Here is a 22,022-nt window from a genome sequence, read left to right on the forward strand (position 1 = left end):
ATATATTTGTAATAGTATTTCTAATGCTTTCTTTAAATGTAATATTCAAATCATGCAATATTCGAATTTGAAAAATTTGAATTTATATATTTGTAATAGTATTTCTGTAATGCTTTATTTAAATGTAATATTCAAATTATGCAATATTCGAATTTGAAAAATTCGAATTGATATATTTGCAATATTTCTAAAATGCTTTATTTAAATGTAATATTCAAATTATGCAATATTCGATCGAAATAGAAACATTCAAATTGATATATTTGTATCTATTATGTATCAATTTACTAGATTCCCTACCACATGAACTATTGAACTTCGGAATAGTATTTGTTAAATAGAATGTTAAATTTGAAATTTCGAATGTGGACATTCAATCTAATTATAAACATTTGAATTAGAAAGTGACATTCAAAAACTGTAAATAGCATTCAAATATAGAATTTGTAAGAATATTCAATCATATCAACATTCGGATTTGTAATTTGAATTTTGGTAATAACATTCGTTCTAACATTCGAATTCGGAAATTTACACATTTGTCCATCCCTATCAACGAGTTATCTTCTACCAAATTGACAAATTCTACACCATTCCATATACAAAATGAAATAGGTTCAACCCAGGACCTAACCTCTACATCAGCTATTATTTCCACAACCGGCATATTCTCAGGGCATTCCTTGTGACCCATACTAACTTCAGTGCTATGGAATTTTTTAGCACTATACAAATAAATTATAATAATAATAATAATAACCTCACTCCCCACCCATAGCTGCAGCACTCATACCCTGTAGTCCTCATTCTCCACAACCAAAACCTATTACTGCAACTATATACTTGTGACGGTACCCAGAAGTAACCTCACACACTGCAACACCATTACATTGTCATAGCCACTCACCATTGCACCCAACTGTCCTATTCCCAAAGACCCAACCAGCAAAATCCTAGCATGGACCCATGCTCAAGACTGCAAAAAGTAACCTCACATTGGGTTGACACTCCAAACACTTCAACCCCCTTCATTTTTTTATTTAAAAAAACAATTATTTACTCCACCTTCTGAGGCAAGCATACATTTTCCATTATAGATAATATAAAAGGGAAATTGTATCTGCCTGTTTTTTCAGGACTGACGTGTCAGAGTTTTAGCTTTCTGCAAAATTAGTCATTTACCCTCTTAAATATAAGAACTAGTGCTATCTGGAGCTTGATTGGTTAATTAAGGGAACTTTATCATGTCTGTAAGTGCTTTTGCAAATAATTATGGGACATTCTTTAAAAAACAAACAAAAAAATAAACTTATTTACTCACTCAATAATACTCATGTTCTTCCCAGTGCACTGTAACATTTATAACAGCTAACAGTTTCCCTATTCAATTTCTAGGTACATAATAGGGATAAAAAAGACAATTGTGGACCTTACCATGAAGACTTTTTTATTAGGATACCTTTGTTAAATGGACCAAAATATGATAGGATTGGGAAACAATGTATTACTTCTATTTATAGAGTATCACTGGATCTTTATTTAGCAGTCTGACTCATACTGTGGTGTTATCAGAAACAAATTACATGAATGTTGTATTGTTCCCCTGAGATAGGACTTCAAGATAGTTGTACAGGAAATTAATTTTAAAATGACACAAAGTTCCCAGTAGTTTATTAGTATCATTTAATTGTAAAAACACCACTGAAATTCCATAGCTCTAGCTAGTTCATGCAAACTGCAAGAGTACTGTCATTACTGCCATATATATATGGATTGTGATGGGGAATCATAAAAGGAAAGTTGAGATTTTAAAGTGATGTTAAACTTCAATTCTGAATCTAAGCAATATTTTACAGTGACTTTAATGGATCACTTCTAATGAAGATACAATAAATGTTTTAAATCTAGCTGTGCCCTTCTAATATCCCATGCTCTGGCTGCCGACTTCACTTTTTTTTCTGAGCTAATAGTTTGAACTGCTTTACAAATTGTGCTCTAGCCGTACAGCACTTTTATTGTAGCTAGAGCGTCGATTAGAAAACAGTTCCAACAATTAGCTCACAAAAAATTTAGTTTTGAAGTGAACTGGGGTATCGTGGAGAATTAGAATGGAATGGTTAGATTAAAAAGTAAATTAAAGTCCATCTAAAATATCGCTTAGATTCCGGACCTGATATTAAAACATGTAAAGTAGTACTGTTTGGTGGAGGAGGATTTGTAGTAGAGGGACCATAGGTAAGTGAATCTTAGGTGATGGAAGGTTTCCCATTTTGAGAGATCAAATATTTTGGCGTTAATGTACTTGGAATCTATTATGTAGTGGATGGTTTATTAAGATGGTATCAGGAAAAAGGGTTGTGGCCTACAGGTAATGGATGGTGTTGTTTGCAATGGGGCATGTCACTGTTAGAAATAGTTCTGGCTTGTGGGATCAGGTCAGTAAATATTGGGTATTATTGCATTGACACTGAGTCAAAAGTAGGCTTTATTGTGATAAGGGAGTAGCATAATCTGAAAAATCATTTATTTTTAATTGGCCATATTACGTTTTAGACAGTTAGGATGCTTCTACTAGAAGGAGGTAACACCAAAAACAAAAACACTACTAAAGACAAAAAACAGTCATTAAACTACAAAATGTTCCTACCTTTAGTTAACTGAAATGTGTTGTGCAGGAGTTTAGGTGTTGCAGATTGATTACAGTTGAGGGTCATGTTAAGGAGACTTGTTATGGAAGTGGCCCTGTGTTAGTATTATGTTAATATGGTAATATACTTGAATTATATGATGAGTGTATAGTGGTGGGGTTCATAGATGAGAATTCATTGGATGACAGTGTGTATTTTGATGATACCGGGTTGGGTATGAGGCCAGTGTAAGCTAGTCAGGTGAGGTAGGTAGTTTAAATTGCATTGGTGAAGCCAATTCTAGTAAGGGTTAAAGGGACATAACATTTTTTTTAATTATTATTATTATTTACATGCAATAGTAAATTATCAGAAACTCTTTGTTTCATTTTTGAAGAGCATATACCTATGTACAATCAAAAGCATGCATATGCCTTTAGCATTCTATGGCAGCAGCTTTTGCAATAATATTTTAAACTATAATATTGTTGCAAACACTGCTGGTCAGTATTGCTAAAAATTTATAACATTATTAGAAACATTGTTGCAAACATTGTTGCCTTATAATGCTAAGGACATTAGCATGTTCCTACCTAGGCATGCTGTTTAACAAAGTTTACCAAGAGAACAAAGTAAATTGGAAAGTTGTTTAAAATCGCATGCTTTATACGCATCATGAAAGTTTTGTTTAGACTCTCAAGTCTGCTGTTATAGTTAAAGGGACATGGAACCCAAAAAGTTATTTCATGATTCAGATAGAAAATACAATTTTAAACAAATTTCCAATTTACTTAAATTATCTAATTTGCATAATTATTTTGGTATCCTTTGTTGAAACTTCAGCAATGCACTACTAGGAGCTATTTAACGCACTGGGTGAGCCAATAACATGAAGCATATATGTGCAGACACCAATCAGCAGTTACTGAGCCTACCTATGTATCCTTTTTAAGAAAGGATACCAAGAGAAAAAAAAAACGAGATAATAGAAGTAAATTGGAAAGTTGTTTAAAATTGTATTTTCTATCTGAATCATGAAAGAAAAAAATTGTGTTACATGCCCCTTTAATTGTAGGGGATCATGTAGCAAAAAAAACTTTATTCCGATGGAGGATTGCTGGGAATTAACTTTGGTACGTTCTTGTACAGCTCTCATCATTAATGCGTGCACAATGAACCAATCATGAGAAATGCACTTTGTAATGAAGATCAGCATGTTAGCAAATTTATAAAATATATAGAAGTGTGACATGTATGAGTTTTCTTGCATGTATAGATGGTGAGTGTAATATGGAATTCTCTTCTAAGTTATGTATTCAATGTAACTGGAAAGGTAGGAATCGCTGCTCTGTCGCATTCACTAAATATGGTTTCATAAACCATTTTACCTCCATCTATTATCTTAGGCTGTATTTACATAGTTGGCAATAATTAATATTTAGCAGCAGGTAATTAAAAGTGCAGTTTTAATGGTTAATGTCCATCAGGAGTTTACATAGTACAGATTGTATTGTTTAAAGGGATCTTAAATATCTACAGTGGTTTAGCATTATTAGCTCCCATTGGCATTAATGGTATCCGATAAACGACGATAATTTGCACAATTTATACAACATCAAATGTATATATATATATATATATATATATATATATATATATACACACATTTATACATAAAGAAGGGCACTCACAGGTCTTTCCATCATCATAAATTTTCTTTATTACATAAATCACATCACAAACAAGTCAACGTTTCGGCTAATATAGTAAGCCTTTTTCAAGACAATCTTGACAAGATTCAAATGCAGCTTCTCACACCGCCGTTCCGTATTGGAGTATCTAATACAGTTAACCACAGCTCTGAGATCGCGGTAAGGATTCTAGCTCAACTTGTAATATGAGAGTAATTTAAATGGAGTGCAAATGATCGGGACAACCCTTGCAAAATTATTTGCGCGCCACTTGTAATCTAGTCCTATATGTATTGTTTTTTAGAAGACAACACAAGGTATTAACTTAGGCCCATTTTGGTATATTTCATGCCACTATTTTGCTGCCAAATACGATCATATAAAAAAAAAATTGTTAACTTTTTAACAAACGTTGGGTTCTCATTGACATTATTTACATACTGCTTGTGCAGTCATAACACAAATTGTTGTAAAAGCTTCTCTGGGATCCTATGTGTTCAGAAATAGTAGACATGCATGGCTTTGCCATTTTTTTTTAATAATCAGAAGGCCGCTAATTGCAGCTGCGCACCACATTTCTGGAATACCCAGCATTAAAGGGGTTAATTAGATAGCTGGTAAGGGTAATAGTATTGTAATGGAGGTATCAACCTCCCAAATGACACCTCCCACTTCCCTAATCCCTCTCAAACATCTCTTTCCCCCCAAACAACCCTCTCCACCATCATCTAAGGTACTTGCAGACAGTCTGCCAGTATGAAGCTTTAGAGCTTTTTTTAAAAAAAACAAATACATTTTATTTTTTTATTTATGTTTTATTTTCTGTGGTGTAGGACCCCCCTTACACTCCCATCTCCCTGATCCCTTCTAAACAGCTCGCTAACCCTCCCCCTCCCAATAGTCTCTGCCATCATCTATATACTTTTATATACTTTTTTTAAATTGTATTTATTTATAGATAAAAACAAATGTTTCCTGTAGTGTAGCAATCCCCCCTCACCCTCCTCACCTCCCACCTCAAGTGATCATATTGTAGGGTCCCCTCTCATAATCCCCTTTACGGCAGTGTAATGGATCATCCCTCCATCTCTCCGAGTTAAATATTTTCTCCAACGTAGGGAACCCTCTACAGTCTGTAGTCTCTGCTGTCTTGACAGCCAGGACCGTGGCATACACCTTTGTTGGACGTATGTACTATGTTAACACAGTATGCTGGGCTAAGTACTATGTGACGTAGTACCTACCTTCATTTAGAGCAAGGGGTTAAACTTCTTATATACCACAAATGAATGTACACTTTAAAAATATTTTTACACTACACAAATATAATACATCAGCAAAAATGGCCAGCAAAGATAATATTTTTATGTAAATATATTTAATATTTTAATATCTGTAATGCATTTACATGTATTCAAATAAACATACATACATATGAAATCAGCTTTTACAAAGCTACCACTATTCGACAAAGCTCTCAAACCCACGCTCCTAACCTGTGTCTATCTCAAAGGAGCCGGTTTATCATCGGTCTGTCTGACATGATCCACTCAGCGGATCATGTCCGACAGATATCGATGAATGCTGACAGCATATGCTGTCGGCATTTATCATTGCACAAGCAGTTCTGGTGAACTGCTTGTGCAATGCCGCCCCCTGCAGATTTGCGGCTAATCGCAGGGGGTGTCAATCAGCCAGATAATATAGGATCGGGCGGATTGATGTCCGCAGCCTTAGAGCAGGCGGACCAGTTATGGAGCAATGGTCTTAAGACTGCTGCTTCATAACCTCTGTTTCCGGCGAGCCTGAAGGCTCGTGCGGAAACAAGGGCATCAAGCTCCATTAGGAAGTTGATAATTCGGCCCCAAAGAGTCAGCTGCATGAGAAAAATGATATTGAGTTTAACAAATTGATTTTTTTCCTTAAAAATTAAAGTTGTTGTACGTAAATTACAATGCATTACATTTACTTCCTGCAGAGTTTTTCACAGGCTACAAAAATTAAATGCAAAAATGTAAACTGTGCCTTAAAGGGACATGAAACCCAAAATTTGTATTTTATGATCCAGCTAGAGCATACAATTTTAAACAACTTTCCAAATGTATGTCTATTATCAAATTGTCTTTGTTCTTTTGGTATCCTTTGTTAAAGGAGCAACAGTGCACTCCTGGGAGCTAGCTGAACACATCAAGATAGCCAATCACAAGAGGAATATATGTGCATTCACCAATCAGCAGAAAGCTCTTAGTAGTGCTTTGCTGCTCCTGAGCCTACATAGGAATGTGCAACAAAGGATAGCAAAGAACAAAGCAAATTTTATAATATAAGTCAATTTGAAAGGTATTTAAAATTGCATGCTCTGTTTGAATCATGAAAGAAACTTGTTGGGTTTCATATCTCATTACACTGAATCTTATGATGGATTTTGTAAAGTACTATTTTTTATGCTTTACAGCTGACAATTATCTGCAACTATGTAATTGCAGCTTTTGTTGTCTTCTCAAATTTTCTTTAAAGTTTGTTTGTAACTTTTCTACAATAACAAAAAAATTTTTTTTTACTCAGCTCTCTGCAGTTTGACTTTCACTCAAACATTGTATATTTAGCATCCTCTAAATTAATAAGAATTTCTTTCGGGAAAGTCTAACAATGATTTCTTCCTTCTGTCTGCATAACAATATAAATAAAGTTAAATCATTGACAATCACCCTCAATGGAGGTTCTTGTTATATGGATGGAAACGCTTTGCAGATTTATATTTTACACTTTTTTTCATTAATAATGAAAAAAATTTTGACGTTTTTCAATACTTCATTAAAGGGACATGAAACCTGAAATTTTTCTTTCATGATTTATGTAGAACATACAATTTTAAACAACTTTCCAGTTTACTTCTATTATCATATTTCCAATTTTTTGAAGGAGCAGCAATGCATTACTGGTTTCTAACTGAATACATGGGCGAGCCAATGACAATCGCCATATATATGGAGCCACCAATCAGCAGGTAGAACCTAGATTCTTTGCTGCTCGTGAGCTTTCCTAGATAAACTTTTCAGCAAAGGATAACAAGAGGAGGAAGAAAATTAAATAATAGAAGTAAATTGGAAAGTTGTTTAACATGATATGCTCGGTCTAAATAATAAATGTCTAATTATGACTTTACTGTCCCTTTAAAGTATGTTTTCCCCTTTTTGACCTCTTCTCATTGCTGGGAGAAACTTTTTCTTCTGTAGGGTGTGATGGAATTTAAGGTACCAATATTTTTACGCCCATGTAAGACTAATATTTGGGCATTTTCATCTTATGATCTCACACTACAAACCAGGAAACAATGGTTTTGGAATTTCAAATGAAAAACTTGTTTTTGCATTGTATATAGCTACCATTTTCCATGTACCTGTACATAGTTTCTATGTTTTAAATGTGTTTACAAAAGGAGAAAAGGTGGGTGCACTAATAAATCTTATTCTTATATGTGAAAATTGGTTCACAAAAAGACGCAGAAAAAAAATGTAAATTGCCGGGAAAGCATGGATTTCCTTTGTGGTTTAGAATAATTTGTGACCTAGTTAAACTACAAATGTGAAATACACCCTAACCTCTTCCTGACTGACATTTACTAGCTTAAATGAAATGTAGTTGGCATTTATTTTCTTTATGAAACATCCAATTATTATGCACACTAAATCTTGACTTTAATACTAATGTTATGCATATGTATAAATACAAGAAACATGCATGTAACAGGCATTTCAATTGGGTATTTGTAGGTGGTTTGAATGATCTTTACAATAGCCAAAGGTGTGCGGCCAAAGCAGCAGTCAAACATGGTCACTAATTAATTCAATTTTGATGTTGATCACTTATTAATGTGTTTGAATATACATTTTTTTATTTAAAGGGACATGATATCCAAATGTTGAAAATGTCACCTAAACATCTCTATGTAAAAAAAAGATATTTTACCTCAAAATTTCCTCAGTAGCCACATTCAATTGTAAAGGGACTTTAGCAGCCAATCAAGATGCTAGTCCCAAGATTTTATCTTAACTTGATAAATATGATTCGGATGTAGAAATACAGTAACAATGTTAAAGGGACACTGAACCCAAATGTTTCTTTCATAAATCAGATAAAGCATGCAATTTTAAGCAAATTTATAATTTATTCCTTTTATCAATTTTTCTTCGTTCTCTTGCTATCTTTATTTTAAAAAGAAGACATCTAAGCTATTTTTTGGTTCAGTACCCTGGACAGCCCTTGTTTATTGGTGGGTGAATTTATCCACTAATCAGCAAGAACAACCCAGGTTGTTCACCAAAAATGGCCCGGCATCTAAACTTGTAATCGTGTAATGGGGATAGTCAACCTATTTGTGCTATATAAGTTGATTAGAAGTTCCGGTTTCACTATAGTACCTATTCACTCCTACACACTCTGGGAGTATTTCATGTGTTTATATTTTTTAATTATTTTAAAGTGTTGTTCACCTTTTAATTATTTATTAAAAGTTATGTTTTAATTCTCCACCTCTCCTCACCTCCCCTCTATATTACTACATAAACCTACCCTATTTGGTTACTAAGAAGTGTGTCCAATAGTGCTTCTTTTTTCTTCTTACCTACATATACATATAGGCACTGCCCCTATAGGTGTATGGCTTTACCTTAGGAGGGATTGTGTAGTGTATATAAAACCACTTTCTCCTGATTACTATCAGGATTCCTATATCTAGTCCCAAGACTTGCAAGTGAGCGTGCATGTGGCATATGCTGGACATGGTCATGGTATTTCACCAGACATCCCAACCTGCAAAAACTAATTTCAGAGAGGTGGCTTCACTAGCTACTGAGCCCCCCCCCCCCCCCCCCCCCAACATATAATTTAAAAAAAAAAAAGTACGTCTTTTTTCATTATATTAGTGTAAATCAAGTAACCTCCTAGAATATTATCCAACCACTCTCGTTTAAATGTTTACCAGAGAATAATACCTACTTTATCTCATAAAACTTTCCCTGGAACCTTTAATTACTAAATAATTATTTTTCTTCTCTCTCTCAAGCCACATTGCTCATTACTTATAACTTTAGAAGTGTCTCTTCCCAGATGTACTTTGTATGAAAGAAATGTTTAGAAAAAAAAAAGAAAATTGTGAACAAAACCTGACAATGTTTTAATATTTTCTCAATGCACCAATATTACTTCACAGAAATAGAGCTCATAAGGTAACGTTACCACGTGCAAACTTGCATCTCAAATTCCGCAATGTTTTATTTAAGAATTAGCAAAAACAACAAAGTTCTTCTGCTTATGACTTGTGGGCAAACCTACGGCTAGATTACGAGTCTTGTGTTAAGCTGAAAAAGCAGCGTTAACAGGTCCTAACGCTGCTTTTTCACTACCGCTGCTATTACGAGTCTTGCAGGTTTAGGGGCACCGCACACTTCTTTGGCCTTACCGCAAAATGACTTACGTTTACTTCGTAAACCCTTTTTTCTATTGGACGTCCATAGTGCTGGTATTACGAGTCTGTCCTGGGAGGCCAAAAAATGAGCGGTACACTGGTTACATTGTAACTAGCTTAGGGTTTATTTTTATTTTACAGGTAAGTTTGTATTTATTTTAACTAGGTAGAATAGTTATTAAATAGTTATTAACTATTTAATAACTACATAGCTAAAATAAATACAAAGTTACTTGTAAAATAAAACCTAACCTAAGTTACAATAACACCTAACACTACACTACAATTAAATAAATTAATTTAATTAAAAACAATTAAATAAATTAAATTAAATTAGCTAAATTACAAAAAAAAAACCCCCACTAAATTACAGAAAATAAAAAAACAAATTACAGATCTTTAAACTAATTACAGCTTATCTAATAGCCCTATCAAAATAAAAAAAGCCCCCCACCCAAAATAAAAAAAACCCTAGCCTAAACTAAACTATCAATAGCCCTTAAAAGGGCCTTTTGCGGGGCATTGCCCCAAAGTAATCAGCTCTTTTACCTGTAAAAAAAAATACAAACAAACCCCCCAACAGTAAAACCCACCACCCACACAACCAACCCCCAAATAAAATACTAACTAAAAAAACCTAAGCTCCCCATTGCCCTGAAAAGGGCATTTGGATGGACATTGCCCTTAAAAGGGCATTTAGCTCTATTGCAGCCCAAAGCCCTAACCTAAAAAATAAACCCACCCAATACACCCTTAAAAAAACCTAACACTAACCCCCTGAAGATCGACTTACTGTTCTGAAGACCGGACATCCATCCTCAAGGAAGCGGCAGAAGTCTTCATCCAACCAGGCCGAAGTCCTCAACGAAGCTGGGAGAAGTCTTCATCCAAGCCAGGCGAAGTGGTCCTCCAGACAGGCAGAAATCTTCATCCAGATGGCATCTTCTATCTTTATCCATCCGACGCGGAGCGGGTCCATCTTCAAGACATCCGACGCGGAGCATCCTCTTCATCCGGAGTCTTCTTACTGAATGATGGTTCCTTTAAATGACGTCATCCAAGATGGCGTCCCTTAGATTCCGATTGGCTGATAGAATTCTATCAGCCAATCGGAATTAAGGTAGAAAAAATCCTATTGGCTGATGCAATCAGCCAATAGGATTGAAGTTCAATCCTATTGGCTGATCCAATCAGCCAATAGGATTGAGCTCGCATTCTATTGGCTGATTAGACTTTAGACTTTTTCTCAGCCGGCTCTCCCCGTTGATTTCAATGGGGAAATCGTGCACGAGCACGTACACCCAGCACACCGCTGACTTAAGCAGCGCTGGTATTGGAGTGCGGTATGGAGCTCAATTTTGCTCAACGCTCACTTCTTGCCTTTTAATGCCGGGTTTGTAAAACCCATAATACCGGCGCTGCAGGTAAGTGAGTGGTGAGAAAAAACGGCTCGTTATCACCGCATACAGTAGCTCCTAACGCAAAACTCGTAATCTGGCCGCTAGTTATTGCATAAAGATAGCTACCTTACTGTATTTCTGAACTTGTATCGAGTCCTGTCAGACTACTACAGCAGCCTCATCCCAGCCTGTTGTTTGCACACCATAGGCACGATTACATATACGGCGCAGGCTTCAGCACAATCGCTGCAACCTGCGCCGCCCGTAATTTCACCTCGCACATCGGGGTATATGTATGTTACATATACCCCGCCGGCAGCTCATAAAGTGTCGTAAGTCTGATAAACTATCGATCTCCAGAAATGAGTGTAAATACAAATTTCTGGAGTCGCCAGTGACTTACGGCACTTTAGAAACTGCCGGCACCTAAGAAAAGTAAAGAAAATAACAAATATCCTGTAAAAGTCTAAAACGCCTCCCAAAAATAAGCCTGACACGTAAAAACCCCTATATCCGCAATCCCCCCTGTCACTACTAATAATAAATGTATTAACCCCTAGACTGACAACCCCCCAAAACGCAATAAGCCTAATTAAACTATTAACCTATTAAACCCTATATCCGCCATCAAACCCACACCGCAAGTAATAACTAAATTATTAACCCCTAAATCCGCCATCAAACCCACAACGCAAGTAATAACTAAATTATTAACCCCTGAATCCACCATCAAACCCACACTGCAAGTAATAACTAAATTATTAACCCCTATATCCGCCAACCCCAACATCTCAAACTACCTATTAAAACTATTAATCCCTAATCTGCCATTAACCCACAATGCAATAAACCCATTAAAACTATTAAGCCCTAAACCGCCAAAGCCCACAATGCAATAAACCTATTAAAGTATTAACCCCTAATCCGCCAAAGCCCACAACGCAATAAACCTAACCCCTAACCTAACCCCCCCTAGCCTAACCCCCCTAACCTAACACCCCCTAAATGAACCCAAATTACCTAATTTACAAAATACTAAAGTTACTATTAAATTAAAAAAATTACCAAATTTTAAAAAATTATACCTAATCCCTATGAAAATAAAAAAGTCCCCCCAAAATAAAAACACCCAATATAATTTATAATAATAAACTACCAGTAGCCCTTAAAAGGGCTTTTTGCAGGGAATTGCCCCAAGATAATCAGCTGTTTTACTGCCCACCCTATCTAAATAAAATAAAAAATAAAAAAAACCTTAAAAAACCCTAAGTCTAAGCCCCAGGTTGCTACTCACCGTTCGTGAAGTCCAGCGGAGAAGGTCCTGTTCCAGGCGGGGAAATCTTCTTCCAAGCGGCGACCTCTTCTTTCTTCTCCCTGGAACATCCTCCGCGGAGCAGAGCTGAAGACTGAAGACCGCAGAGTTGAAGACCGGCAACCCTGGAACTGAAGACCGTCGACCCTGGAACTGAAGACCGGCGACCACGGAGCCATGGAGCGTGGAGGATCCTCTTCGTATGATCTTCACCGCACACTGGATAGAGAATTCAAGGGACGCAATTAAAAATGGCATCCCTTGAATTCCTATTGGCTGATTTGATTCTTCAAATTCAAATCAGCCAATAGGATGAAAGCTACTCAAATCCTATTGGCTGTTCAAATCAGCCAATAGGATGAGAGCTACTGAAATTCTATTGGCTTATTTGAATAGGGTTTTTTTTATTTTATTTAGATAGGGTGGGCAGTAAAAGAGCTGAATGCCCTTTTAAGGGCAATCCTCAACAAATGCCCTTTTCAGGGCAATGGGTAGTTTAGGGTTTTTAGTGTAAGGTTATTTTATTTCGGGGGGGGGTTTACTGTTGGGGGGGTTGTGTATTTTCTTGTAAAAGAGCTGATTATCTTGGGGCAATGCCCTGCAAAAAGACCATTTTAAGGGCTACTGGTAGTTTATTAGAGTAGGGTTTGTTTTTATTTTGTGGGGGCTTTTTATTTTCATAGGGATTAGGTATAATTTTTTTAAAATTTGGTAATTTTCTTTTTTATTTTCTGTAATCTTAGATTTTTTTTATTTTCTGTAATTGTAGCTTAAAGGGACAGTCTACACCAGAATTTTTATTAGACTGTCCCTTTAATTTATACGTATTTGTATTTTTAAATTAGTGTTAGTTTTTTTTAAATTTAATAATAACTTTAGTATTTTGTAAATTATCTAACTTGGGTTCATTTAGGGGGTGTTAGGTTAGGGGGGGTTAGGTTTATTGCGTTGTGGGCTTTGGCGGATTAGGGGTTAATAGTTTTAATGGGTTTATTGCATTGTGGGCTTTGGCGGTTTAGGGGTTAATAGTTTTAATGGGTTTATTGCGTTGTGGGCTTTGGCGGTTTAGGGGTTAATAGTGTTAATGGGTTTATTGCGTTGTGGGCTTTGGTGGTTTAGGGGTTAATAGTTTTAATGGGTTTATTGTGTTGAGGGCTTTGGTGGTTTAGGGGATAATAGTTTTAATGGGTTTATTGCGTTGTGGGTTAATGGCGGATATAGGGGTTAATACACTTTATTAGTTATTGGGGTGGGGGATTGCGGTTGACAGGTAGATAGACATTGTGCATGTGTTAGGTGTTAGTTTATTTTTGCAGGCATTTTCGGGAGTTACGGTGCTCCCATACTCAGCGCAAGGCCTGCTACGGCTGCCTTTTATGGCGAGGTAAAAATGGAGTAAGATTTCTCCATTTTCGCCACGTAAGTCATTGCACTGGATATTGGATACTGATTTGCAACGCGGTCCCATGTTAGCCTATGGGAGTAGAAATTGCGGGCGATGGGTGAAATATACATGCCGCATTTATATGCGGCGCTGTATATAGGATACCAAAAATCGGCATCGCCTGCTTTTGTGGACGATGCCGCATATGTAATGGGGCCCCACATGTCTGCACTAAACACCTTCCTGAATGCACAGCTACAGCACAGCTTTAGTCATTAAAAGGGCGACAAAAATATGTCCTACTAAATAAGATAGATCCCTCTATCGGTGCCAGTTGGGTTTATATTTGGACGGGGGTCAGGAGCTGGACTGGGTATATTATATCTGCTCAAGGGAGATTTGTTTTAACATCAATTCATTTCCTATCCCAGCACAGCCGTGTTTCCGGGATATTTTATTTCATTTACGAGCGTCAGGGAGCCGCTATTACAATGCGAGAGACTCCCGGAACTTCCAGGAGAGATGGGATGTCTGTTTCACTTCCCAGTTTAAGGAAGCTTACTATGAAGTTTTGCGAGATTTCAGTGAAATCTCATGAGATCACAGTAAAGGAAAGTATGACATCAGTACTGATGAAGCGTATTGGCTGTTTTGTTTTTTAACATACAGTGGCCAGGAGCTACAGCATATCTGGTCACACAGCACTTACTATTATGAGCTGAAGAAATTTTAAATGTAAAATATCTTCCTTTTTTACATGGAGATGTTAAGGTGATATATTCTTGTCATCTTTTTACAGTTACACTGCATAACTTTCAAGTTATTTTACACATGGGTATTATGTCCCTTTAACCAATAATGGCATAGATTACAAGTGGAGTGCTATTGATAGCACAGGGTGCGATATCAATATCACCGGACCACTCTGGGATTAGCCCCCACATTAATATTACAAGTCCATTGTAAAGAAGAATTAGAAGAGAATATTTAGGTCGGCCAACATTGCTTTTAAAGTGAACTAAACTCTACTCTTATGGATATTGTGGCCGTGCTAAATATTATTTGTAAACGTGACTTAAAACTTGAAGTAAAGTGTTAGGGCCAGAATAAAAAAAAATTAAAACATATTAAATTAAAGTTTTACACTCATATATATGCATGTTAAATATAAAATGTATGTTTATTAATTAAATAAATGTATAACAAGGGTTTTAAAGGGTATATGTTAAGGTGCTGGATTAGGAAGGGCTCAGAAGTGTATATATGTGTGTGCTTATTTGTATGTGTGCATGTACAGTATACAGTATATGTGTATACATGTGTATATATTGTATGTGTTTATGTGTGTTTATATATTTACATAGGTATGTGCACACATACATACATATGTACCAATGTGTACACATGTATACACATGCACACACACACAATCACACACATATATATATTTAATAAATGTTATTTAATATTGCAATTTTTCTTTATTTATATATATATATATATATATATATATATATATATATATATATATATATATATATATATACACAGTACTGTGCAAAAGTCTTAGGCCACCACTAGATTTGTTGTTTTAGCAATGGTATAATAACCATCTATAATTATTTTTCAGTCTTAGAATACAACACGAAAATACAGGATATTTGATTGCAGTATTAAAAAAAAAGAGAAGGAGAGATGGATAAATGAGTGCTTGCGGTCTTCAGTGAAACATGATGGAGGGTCTGTCCTGGTTTGGGGCTGTATTTCTGCCAGTGGTGTTGGTGATATTGTCTGAATTGATGGGATCATGAATGCTGAAAAGTACAGACAGGTTTTAATTTATCATGCAATTCCTTCTGGAAATTACCTGATTGGGAATGGTTTTATTTTTTAGCATGATGACGATCCCAAGCACAGTGCTAATGCAGTGAACTCATATTTGGAGAGAAAAAAAGCTGATAAAACACTGACAGTCTTGTAGGTAGCCTCCACAGAGTCCAGACTTGAATATAAAGAGGCAGTATGGGATCACCTGGGCAGGGAAAAAATAAAAGACAACTTTAATTTAAAGAAGAACTCTGGGAAGTATTGAAAGAAACCTGGTATAATATACCAGAAGATTACTTCAGAAAACTTCAGGACAGTCTCCCCAAAAGAGTTCAAGATGTGCTTAGTGCTAAGTAAGGTCACAATAAATACTGACTTTTGTCCGAAGAAGCCATTTTGCTCTGAATGTTGTGTTTTTTATATTTTGTGTCCATAGTTCCTGTGTTTTCTGTTTGCATCTTAATAAAGAGACCAAAATTATTTTACTTTCATCTTGTAAAACCAGCGCTATTGATTTAAATTGAGCTGTGCTAGTGTTCAATACCGCTAATATTTTTGTGCTCCATGTAACTTAACAATTCCATATCATTTAGAGCTATTTTGTGATTAACCTTTTTAAAACTGCAAACACTGCATTTCAAACACAGCAGACATTCCAATGGTGGTTACAAAGTTTCATATTTTAAAAATGTGAAATTAGATATATTTTGTCTTTTTATATAAACAAGCAAATTAATGTGTGAACTGACCATTCAAAAACATATAACACCCTGTTCTAGTTCACTATTTTAACTCACAATTTTTATTTTTCTTTATAAAGAAATTTTGCAACCGCAGATATTAGGTGATGGAGGGAGTGAAACAGTGTATACAGAACTGGGTAAGTATGATATCAGCAACTATACTACTGATTCTATGCTAGAATTAACTTATGAATTATGAATTAAAATGCTTTTGCTAAATGTTATTACTGTTTTTTTTCTGCAGAATATGCAAATATCCTGTGAGGGCCCGTGCACCAGTAACACCATGGGGCCGAATTTTCAAGCTCCAAATGGAGCTTGTTTCCCTTGTTTCCACTAGAGTCTTCAGGCTCGCCGTAAACAGCAGTTGAAGCAACGGTCTTCAATCCGCCCGATCCTAAACGATCGGGTTGATTGACATCCCCTGCTGGCGGCTGATTGGCCTCGAATCTGCAGGGGGCGGCATTGCACAAGCAGTTTAGAACTGGTAGTGCAATGATAAATGTAGACAGTGTATGCTGTCAGCATTTATCGATCTGCGGCAGACATGATACACTACATCGTATCATGTCGGTCCGCACTTTAGTAAATTGGCCCCCATGCCTGCTTAGAGAGCTGGAGGTGGTGTATATATGGCTCCTGAAGACATAATTTGTGTTATACAAACCACCTCTGATTTTCTGAGAAAGAGTAGAATACTGGTGCACGGGCCTTTACAGGATATGTGCGTATGCCACTGGAAAACGAATAACTTTTACTAGAAGCATTTTTGCTAATTAAAGTATATTGCAAAAATGCTTCTAGTTCAAATTTAAATGCATTCATGCACATTCCCTGTTTAACTTTTCCATTCAAAGGCATTTTAATGTGACTAATACAATGTACTGATTAAAATGTATTCAATAAACTTGCGCAATAAATTCTTATTTTATGCTTTTGATAACCTGGTTTTAACTTTTAGCTATTGGTATTGTTCATTAAAGTACACCCAAAACTGATTTAGGAATAAATGAAAAACTCCACTGCCTAACAGAAATTGTGCGCCTGATTGGCTTTTGCACATGTTCTTCTGACATAAATAATTGTAGTACAGTCCCTCATGGAAATCTATTACCTGAGAGAAATTACACATCCCAGCTACCCAACATGAGTACTGTGTCATGCACCATACTACTGCGTGATAAATAATATCCATCCACCTGTAACAGCAGTGTAAAAATGCAAGTGGTATTGGAGCATAATATGGCCTTGGTTACAAGTGGAGTGCTATTGATAGAACAGGATGCGCTATCCATATTGCATGCCATTTTAAACAATTTTCTAATTTGCTTTAATCATCAAATTTTTTATTCTCTTGGTAGTCTTTGTTAAAAGATAAACCTAGGTAAGATCATATGCTAATTTCTAAGCTCTTGAAGGCACCTCTTAAATGAGTGCATTTTAATAGTTTTTCACAGCTAGACAGCGCTAGTTTATTTATGAGTCAGCACTGATTGGCTAAAATGTAAGTCTGTCAAAAGAACAGAAATAAGGGGGCAGTCCGCAGAGGCTTAGATACAAGGTAATCAAAGAGGTAAAACATTTGAGTAATATAACCATATTGGTTATGCAAAACTGAAGGATGGGTAATAAAGGGATTATCTATCTTTTTAAACAATAAAAATTCTGACGTAAACTGTCCCTTTAAGAAGCCATAATGGCAGAGTATCTAATTTATTTGGGGGGGAGGGCAGTAAAATGTGTCTTTCAATGTGTAGCCAAAGTTATTGAGCTCCACTTGCAATCTAGGTCAAATATAGAAAATGATTTAGCTAGTAAATAAATCACAACTAGTCTTCTTAAAGGTACATAGTAGTCGAAACTTAAATGTACACAAGTGCATTTCAGTTTTGGATAAAAACATTTTACAATATACTTGGGTAGAAAATACTTGAGGGGTACCTAATTAAGGTAATATGAAGCGTTAAGTAACCTTATGGCAGCACTCATTGGAACTTACAGTACTACATCATGCCTACTCATTTCTCTTCTCATTCTTAGGACATAATTTGACACTTGAATGTAAAGTTTTTCTTGGAAGTAACCCTGATTTAGTTTTATACTACTGGGTATATCAAAATGATACCGTGATAGACTGCACAGACGAGATAAAAACAACATGTGCTACATACACAAAGTAAGTAAACTGAATTTACTTTTCATCTGTATAATAATTGTAGTTTCAAACTCATTTATCTGTATCTACCAATTATTGTGCGATAACCAGCATAAGATGAACATCCACTGTGTGTGAAATTGTTTTACCTTCCCCCTTTTTTTTTGTAGTGTAGACAAAGTGAAAGGGCAAGAAAACATAATTTATGTAAGAACGTACCTGATAAATTCATTTCTTTCATATTGACAAGAGTCCATGAGCTAGTGACGTATGGGATATACAATCCTACCAGGAGGGGCAAAGTTTCACAAACCTCAAAATGCCTATAAATACACCCCTCACCACACCCACAATTCAGTTTAACAAATAGCCAAGTAGTGGGGTGATAAAGAAAGGAGTAAAAAGCATCAACAAAGGAATCTGGAAATAATTGTGCTTTATACAAAAAAATCATAACCACCATAAAAAGGGTGGGCCTCATGGACTCTTGCCAATATGAAAGAAATTAATTTATTAGGCAAGTTCTTACATGAATTATGTTTTCTTTCAGGTAGTTGGCAAGAGTCCAGGAGCTAGTGATGTATGGGATATCAGATACCCAAGATGTGGAACTCCATGCAAGAGTCACTAGAGAGGGAGGGATAAAAATAAACAACAGCCATATGCTGAAAAATTAATCCACAACCCAAAATATAAGTTATTCTCATGAAGAAAAGAAAAACTTAAAACATCAGCAGAAGAATCAAACTGAAACAGCTGCCTGAAGAGCTTTTCTACCAAAAACATCTTCTGAAGAAGCAAATACATCAAAACGGTAGAATTTAGTAAATGTATGCAAAGAGGACCAAGTTGCCGCTTTGCAAATCTGATCAACTGAAGCTTCATTCTTAAAAGCTCACGAAGTGGAGACTGATCTAGTAGAATGAGCTGTAATTCTCTGAGGCGGGGCCTGACCCGACTCTAAATAAGCTTTTAGAATCAAAAGCTTTAACCAAGAAGCCAATGAAATAGCAGAAGCCTTCTGACCTTTCCTAGAACCAGAGAATATAACAAATAGACTAGAAGTCTTTCTGAAATCTTTAGTAGCTTCAAAATAATATTTCAAAGCTCTCACCACATCCAAAGAATGTAAGGATTTTTCCAAAGAATTCTTAGGATTAGGACACAAGGAAGGGACAACAATTTCCCTACGAATGTTGTTAGAATTCACAACCTTAGGTAAGAACTGAAATGAAGTCCACAAAACCACCTTATCCTGATGAAAAATCAGAAAAGGAGATTCACAAGAAAGAGAAGAAAGCTTAGAAACTCTTCTAGCAGAAGAGATGGCCAAAAGGAACAACACTTTCCAAGAAAGTAGTTTAATGTCCAAAGAGTGCATAGGCTCAAATGGAGGAGCCTGTAACGCCCTCAAAACCAAATTAAGACTCCAAGGAGGAGAAATTGATTTAATGACAGGCTTAATACGAACTAAAGCCTGTACAAAACAGTGAATATCAGGAAGAGTAGCAATCTTTCTGTGGAATAAAACAGAAAGAGCAGAGATTTGTCCCTTCAAAGTACTTGCAGACAAACCTTTATCCAAACCACCCTGAAGAAACTGTAAAATTCTAGGAATTCTAAAAGAATGCCAAGAGAATGTATGAGAACACCATGAAATGTAAGTCTTCCAAACTCGATAATAAATCTTCCTAGAGACAGATTTACAAGCTTGTAACATAGTATTTATTACTGAGTCAGAGAAACCTCTATGACTTAGCACTAAGTGTTCAATTTCCATACCTTCAAATTTAATGATTTGAGATCCTGATGGAAAAACGGACCTTGAGACAGTAGGTCTGGCCTTAACGGAAGTGGCCAAGGTTGGCAACTGGACATCCAAACAAGATCTGCATACCAAAACCTGTGGGGCCATGCTGGCGCCACCAGCAACACAAATGATTGTTCCATGATGATTTTGGAGATCACTCTTGGAAGAACTAGACGCGGGAAGATATAAGCAGGTTGATAACACCAAGGAAGTGTCAACGCATCCACTGCTTCCGCCTGAGAATCCCTGGACCTGGACAGGTATCTGGGAAGTTTCTTGTTTAGATGAGAAGCCATCAGATCTATTTCTGGAAGACCCCACATCTGAACAATCTGAGAAAATGACCACTCCCCTGGATGTAAAGTCGGATGGCTGAGATAATCCGCCTCCCAATGGTCTACACCTGGGATATGAACTGCAGAAATTAGACAGGAGCTGGATTCCGCCCAAACAAGTATACGAGATACTTCTTTCATAGCTTGTGGACTGTGAGTCCCACCCTGATGATTGACATATGCCACCGTTGTAATATTGTCTGTCTGAAAACAAATAAACGGTTCTCTCTTCAACAGAGGCCAAAACTGAAGAGCTCTGAGAATTGCACAGAGTTCTAAAACATTGATTGGTAATCTCGCCTTTTGAGAATTCTCAAACCCCTTGTGCTGTCAGAGATCCCCAGACAGCTCCCCAACCTGAAAGACTCGCATCTGTTGTGATCACAGTCCAGGTTGGTCAAACAAAAGAAGCCCCTTGAACTAAACACTGGTGATTTAACCACCACGTCAGAGAGTGTCGAACATTGGGATTTAATGGTATTAATTGTGATATCTTTGTATAATCCCGGCACCATTGATTCAGCATACAAAGCTGGAGAGGTCTCATGTGAAAACAAGCAAAAGGAATCGCGTCCGATGCTGCAGTCATGAGGCCTAAAACTTCCATGCACATAGCCCCTGAAGGTAATGACTGAGTCCGAAGGTGCCGACATGCTTCAACCAATTTCAAATGTCTCTTGTATGTTAGAGACAGAGTCATGGACACTGAATCTATCTGGAAACCTAAAAAGGTGACCCTTGTCTGAGGAATCAAGAAACTTTTTGGTAAATTGATCCTCCAACCATGTTTTCGAAGAAACAACACTAGTAGATTCATGTGAGATTCTGCAGAACGTAAAGACTGAGCTAGTACCAAGATATCATCCAAATAAGGAAACACCACAATACCCTGTTCTCTGATTACAGAAAGTAGGGCACCCAGAACCTTTAAAAAGATTCTTGGAGCTGTTGCTAGGCCCCAAATGGAAGAGCAATAAATTGGTAATGCTTGTCTAGAAAAGAGACTCTCAGGAACTGATAATGTTCTGGATGAATCAGAATATGAAGGTAAGCATCCTGCAAGTCTATTGTAGACATATAATGTCCTTGCTGAACAAAAGGCAGAATAGTCCTTATAGTCACCATCTTGAAAGTTGGTACTCTTACATAACGATTCAAAATTTTCAGATCCAGAACTGGTCTGAATGAATTTTCTTTCTTTGGGACAATGAATAGATTTGAATAAAACCCTAGACCTTGTTCCTGAAAAGGAACCGGCATAATTACCCCTG

The 22,022-nt window shown here is 36.4% G+C and overlaps 1 protein-coding gene across 1 annotated transcript in view; it reads left to right on the forward strand.

Moving 5' to 3' along the window:
* LOC128654016 (interleukin-18 receptor 1) overlaps positions 1–22,022 on the forward strand; it is a 227,354-nt gene that overhangs the window by 145,426 nt on the left and 59,906 nt on the right. The window contains exons 3-4 of the mRNA XM_053707659.1: positions 16,529–16,588; positions 18,492–18,627. Coding sequence (XP_053563634.1) covers positions 16,529–16,588; positions 18,492–18,627 — 196 coding nt within the window. The remainder of the gene's footprint in view (positions 1–16,528; positions 16,589–18,491; positions 18,628–22,022) is intronic.

Source organism: Bombina bombina, chromosome 3 (assembly GCF_027579735.1).
Source record: "Bombina bombina isolate aBomBom1 chromosome 3, aBomBom1.pri, whole genome shotgun sequence".
Lineage (NCBI taxonomy): Eukaryota > Metazoa > Chordata > Amphibia > Anura > Bombinatoridae > Bombina > Bombina bombina.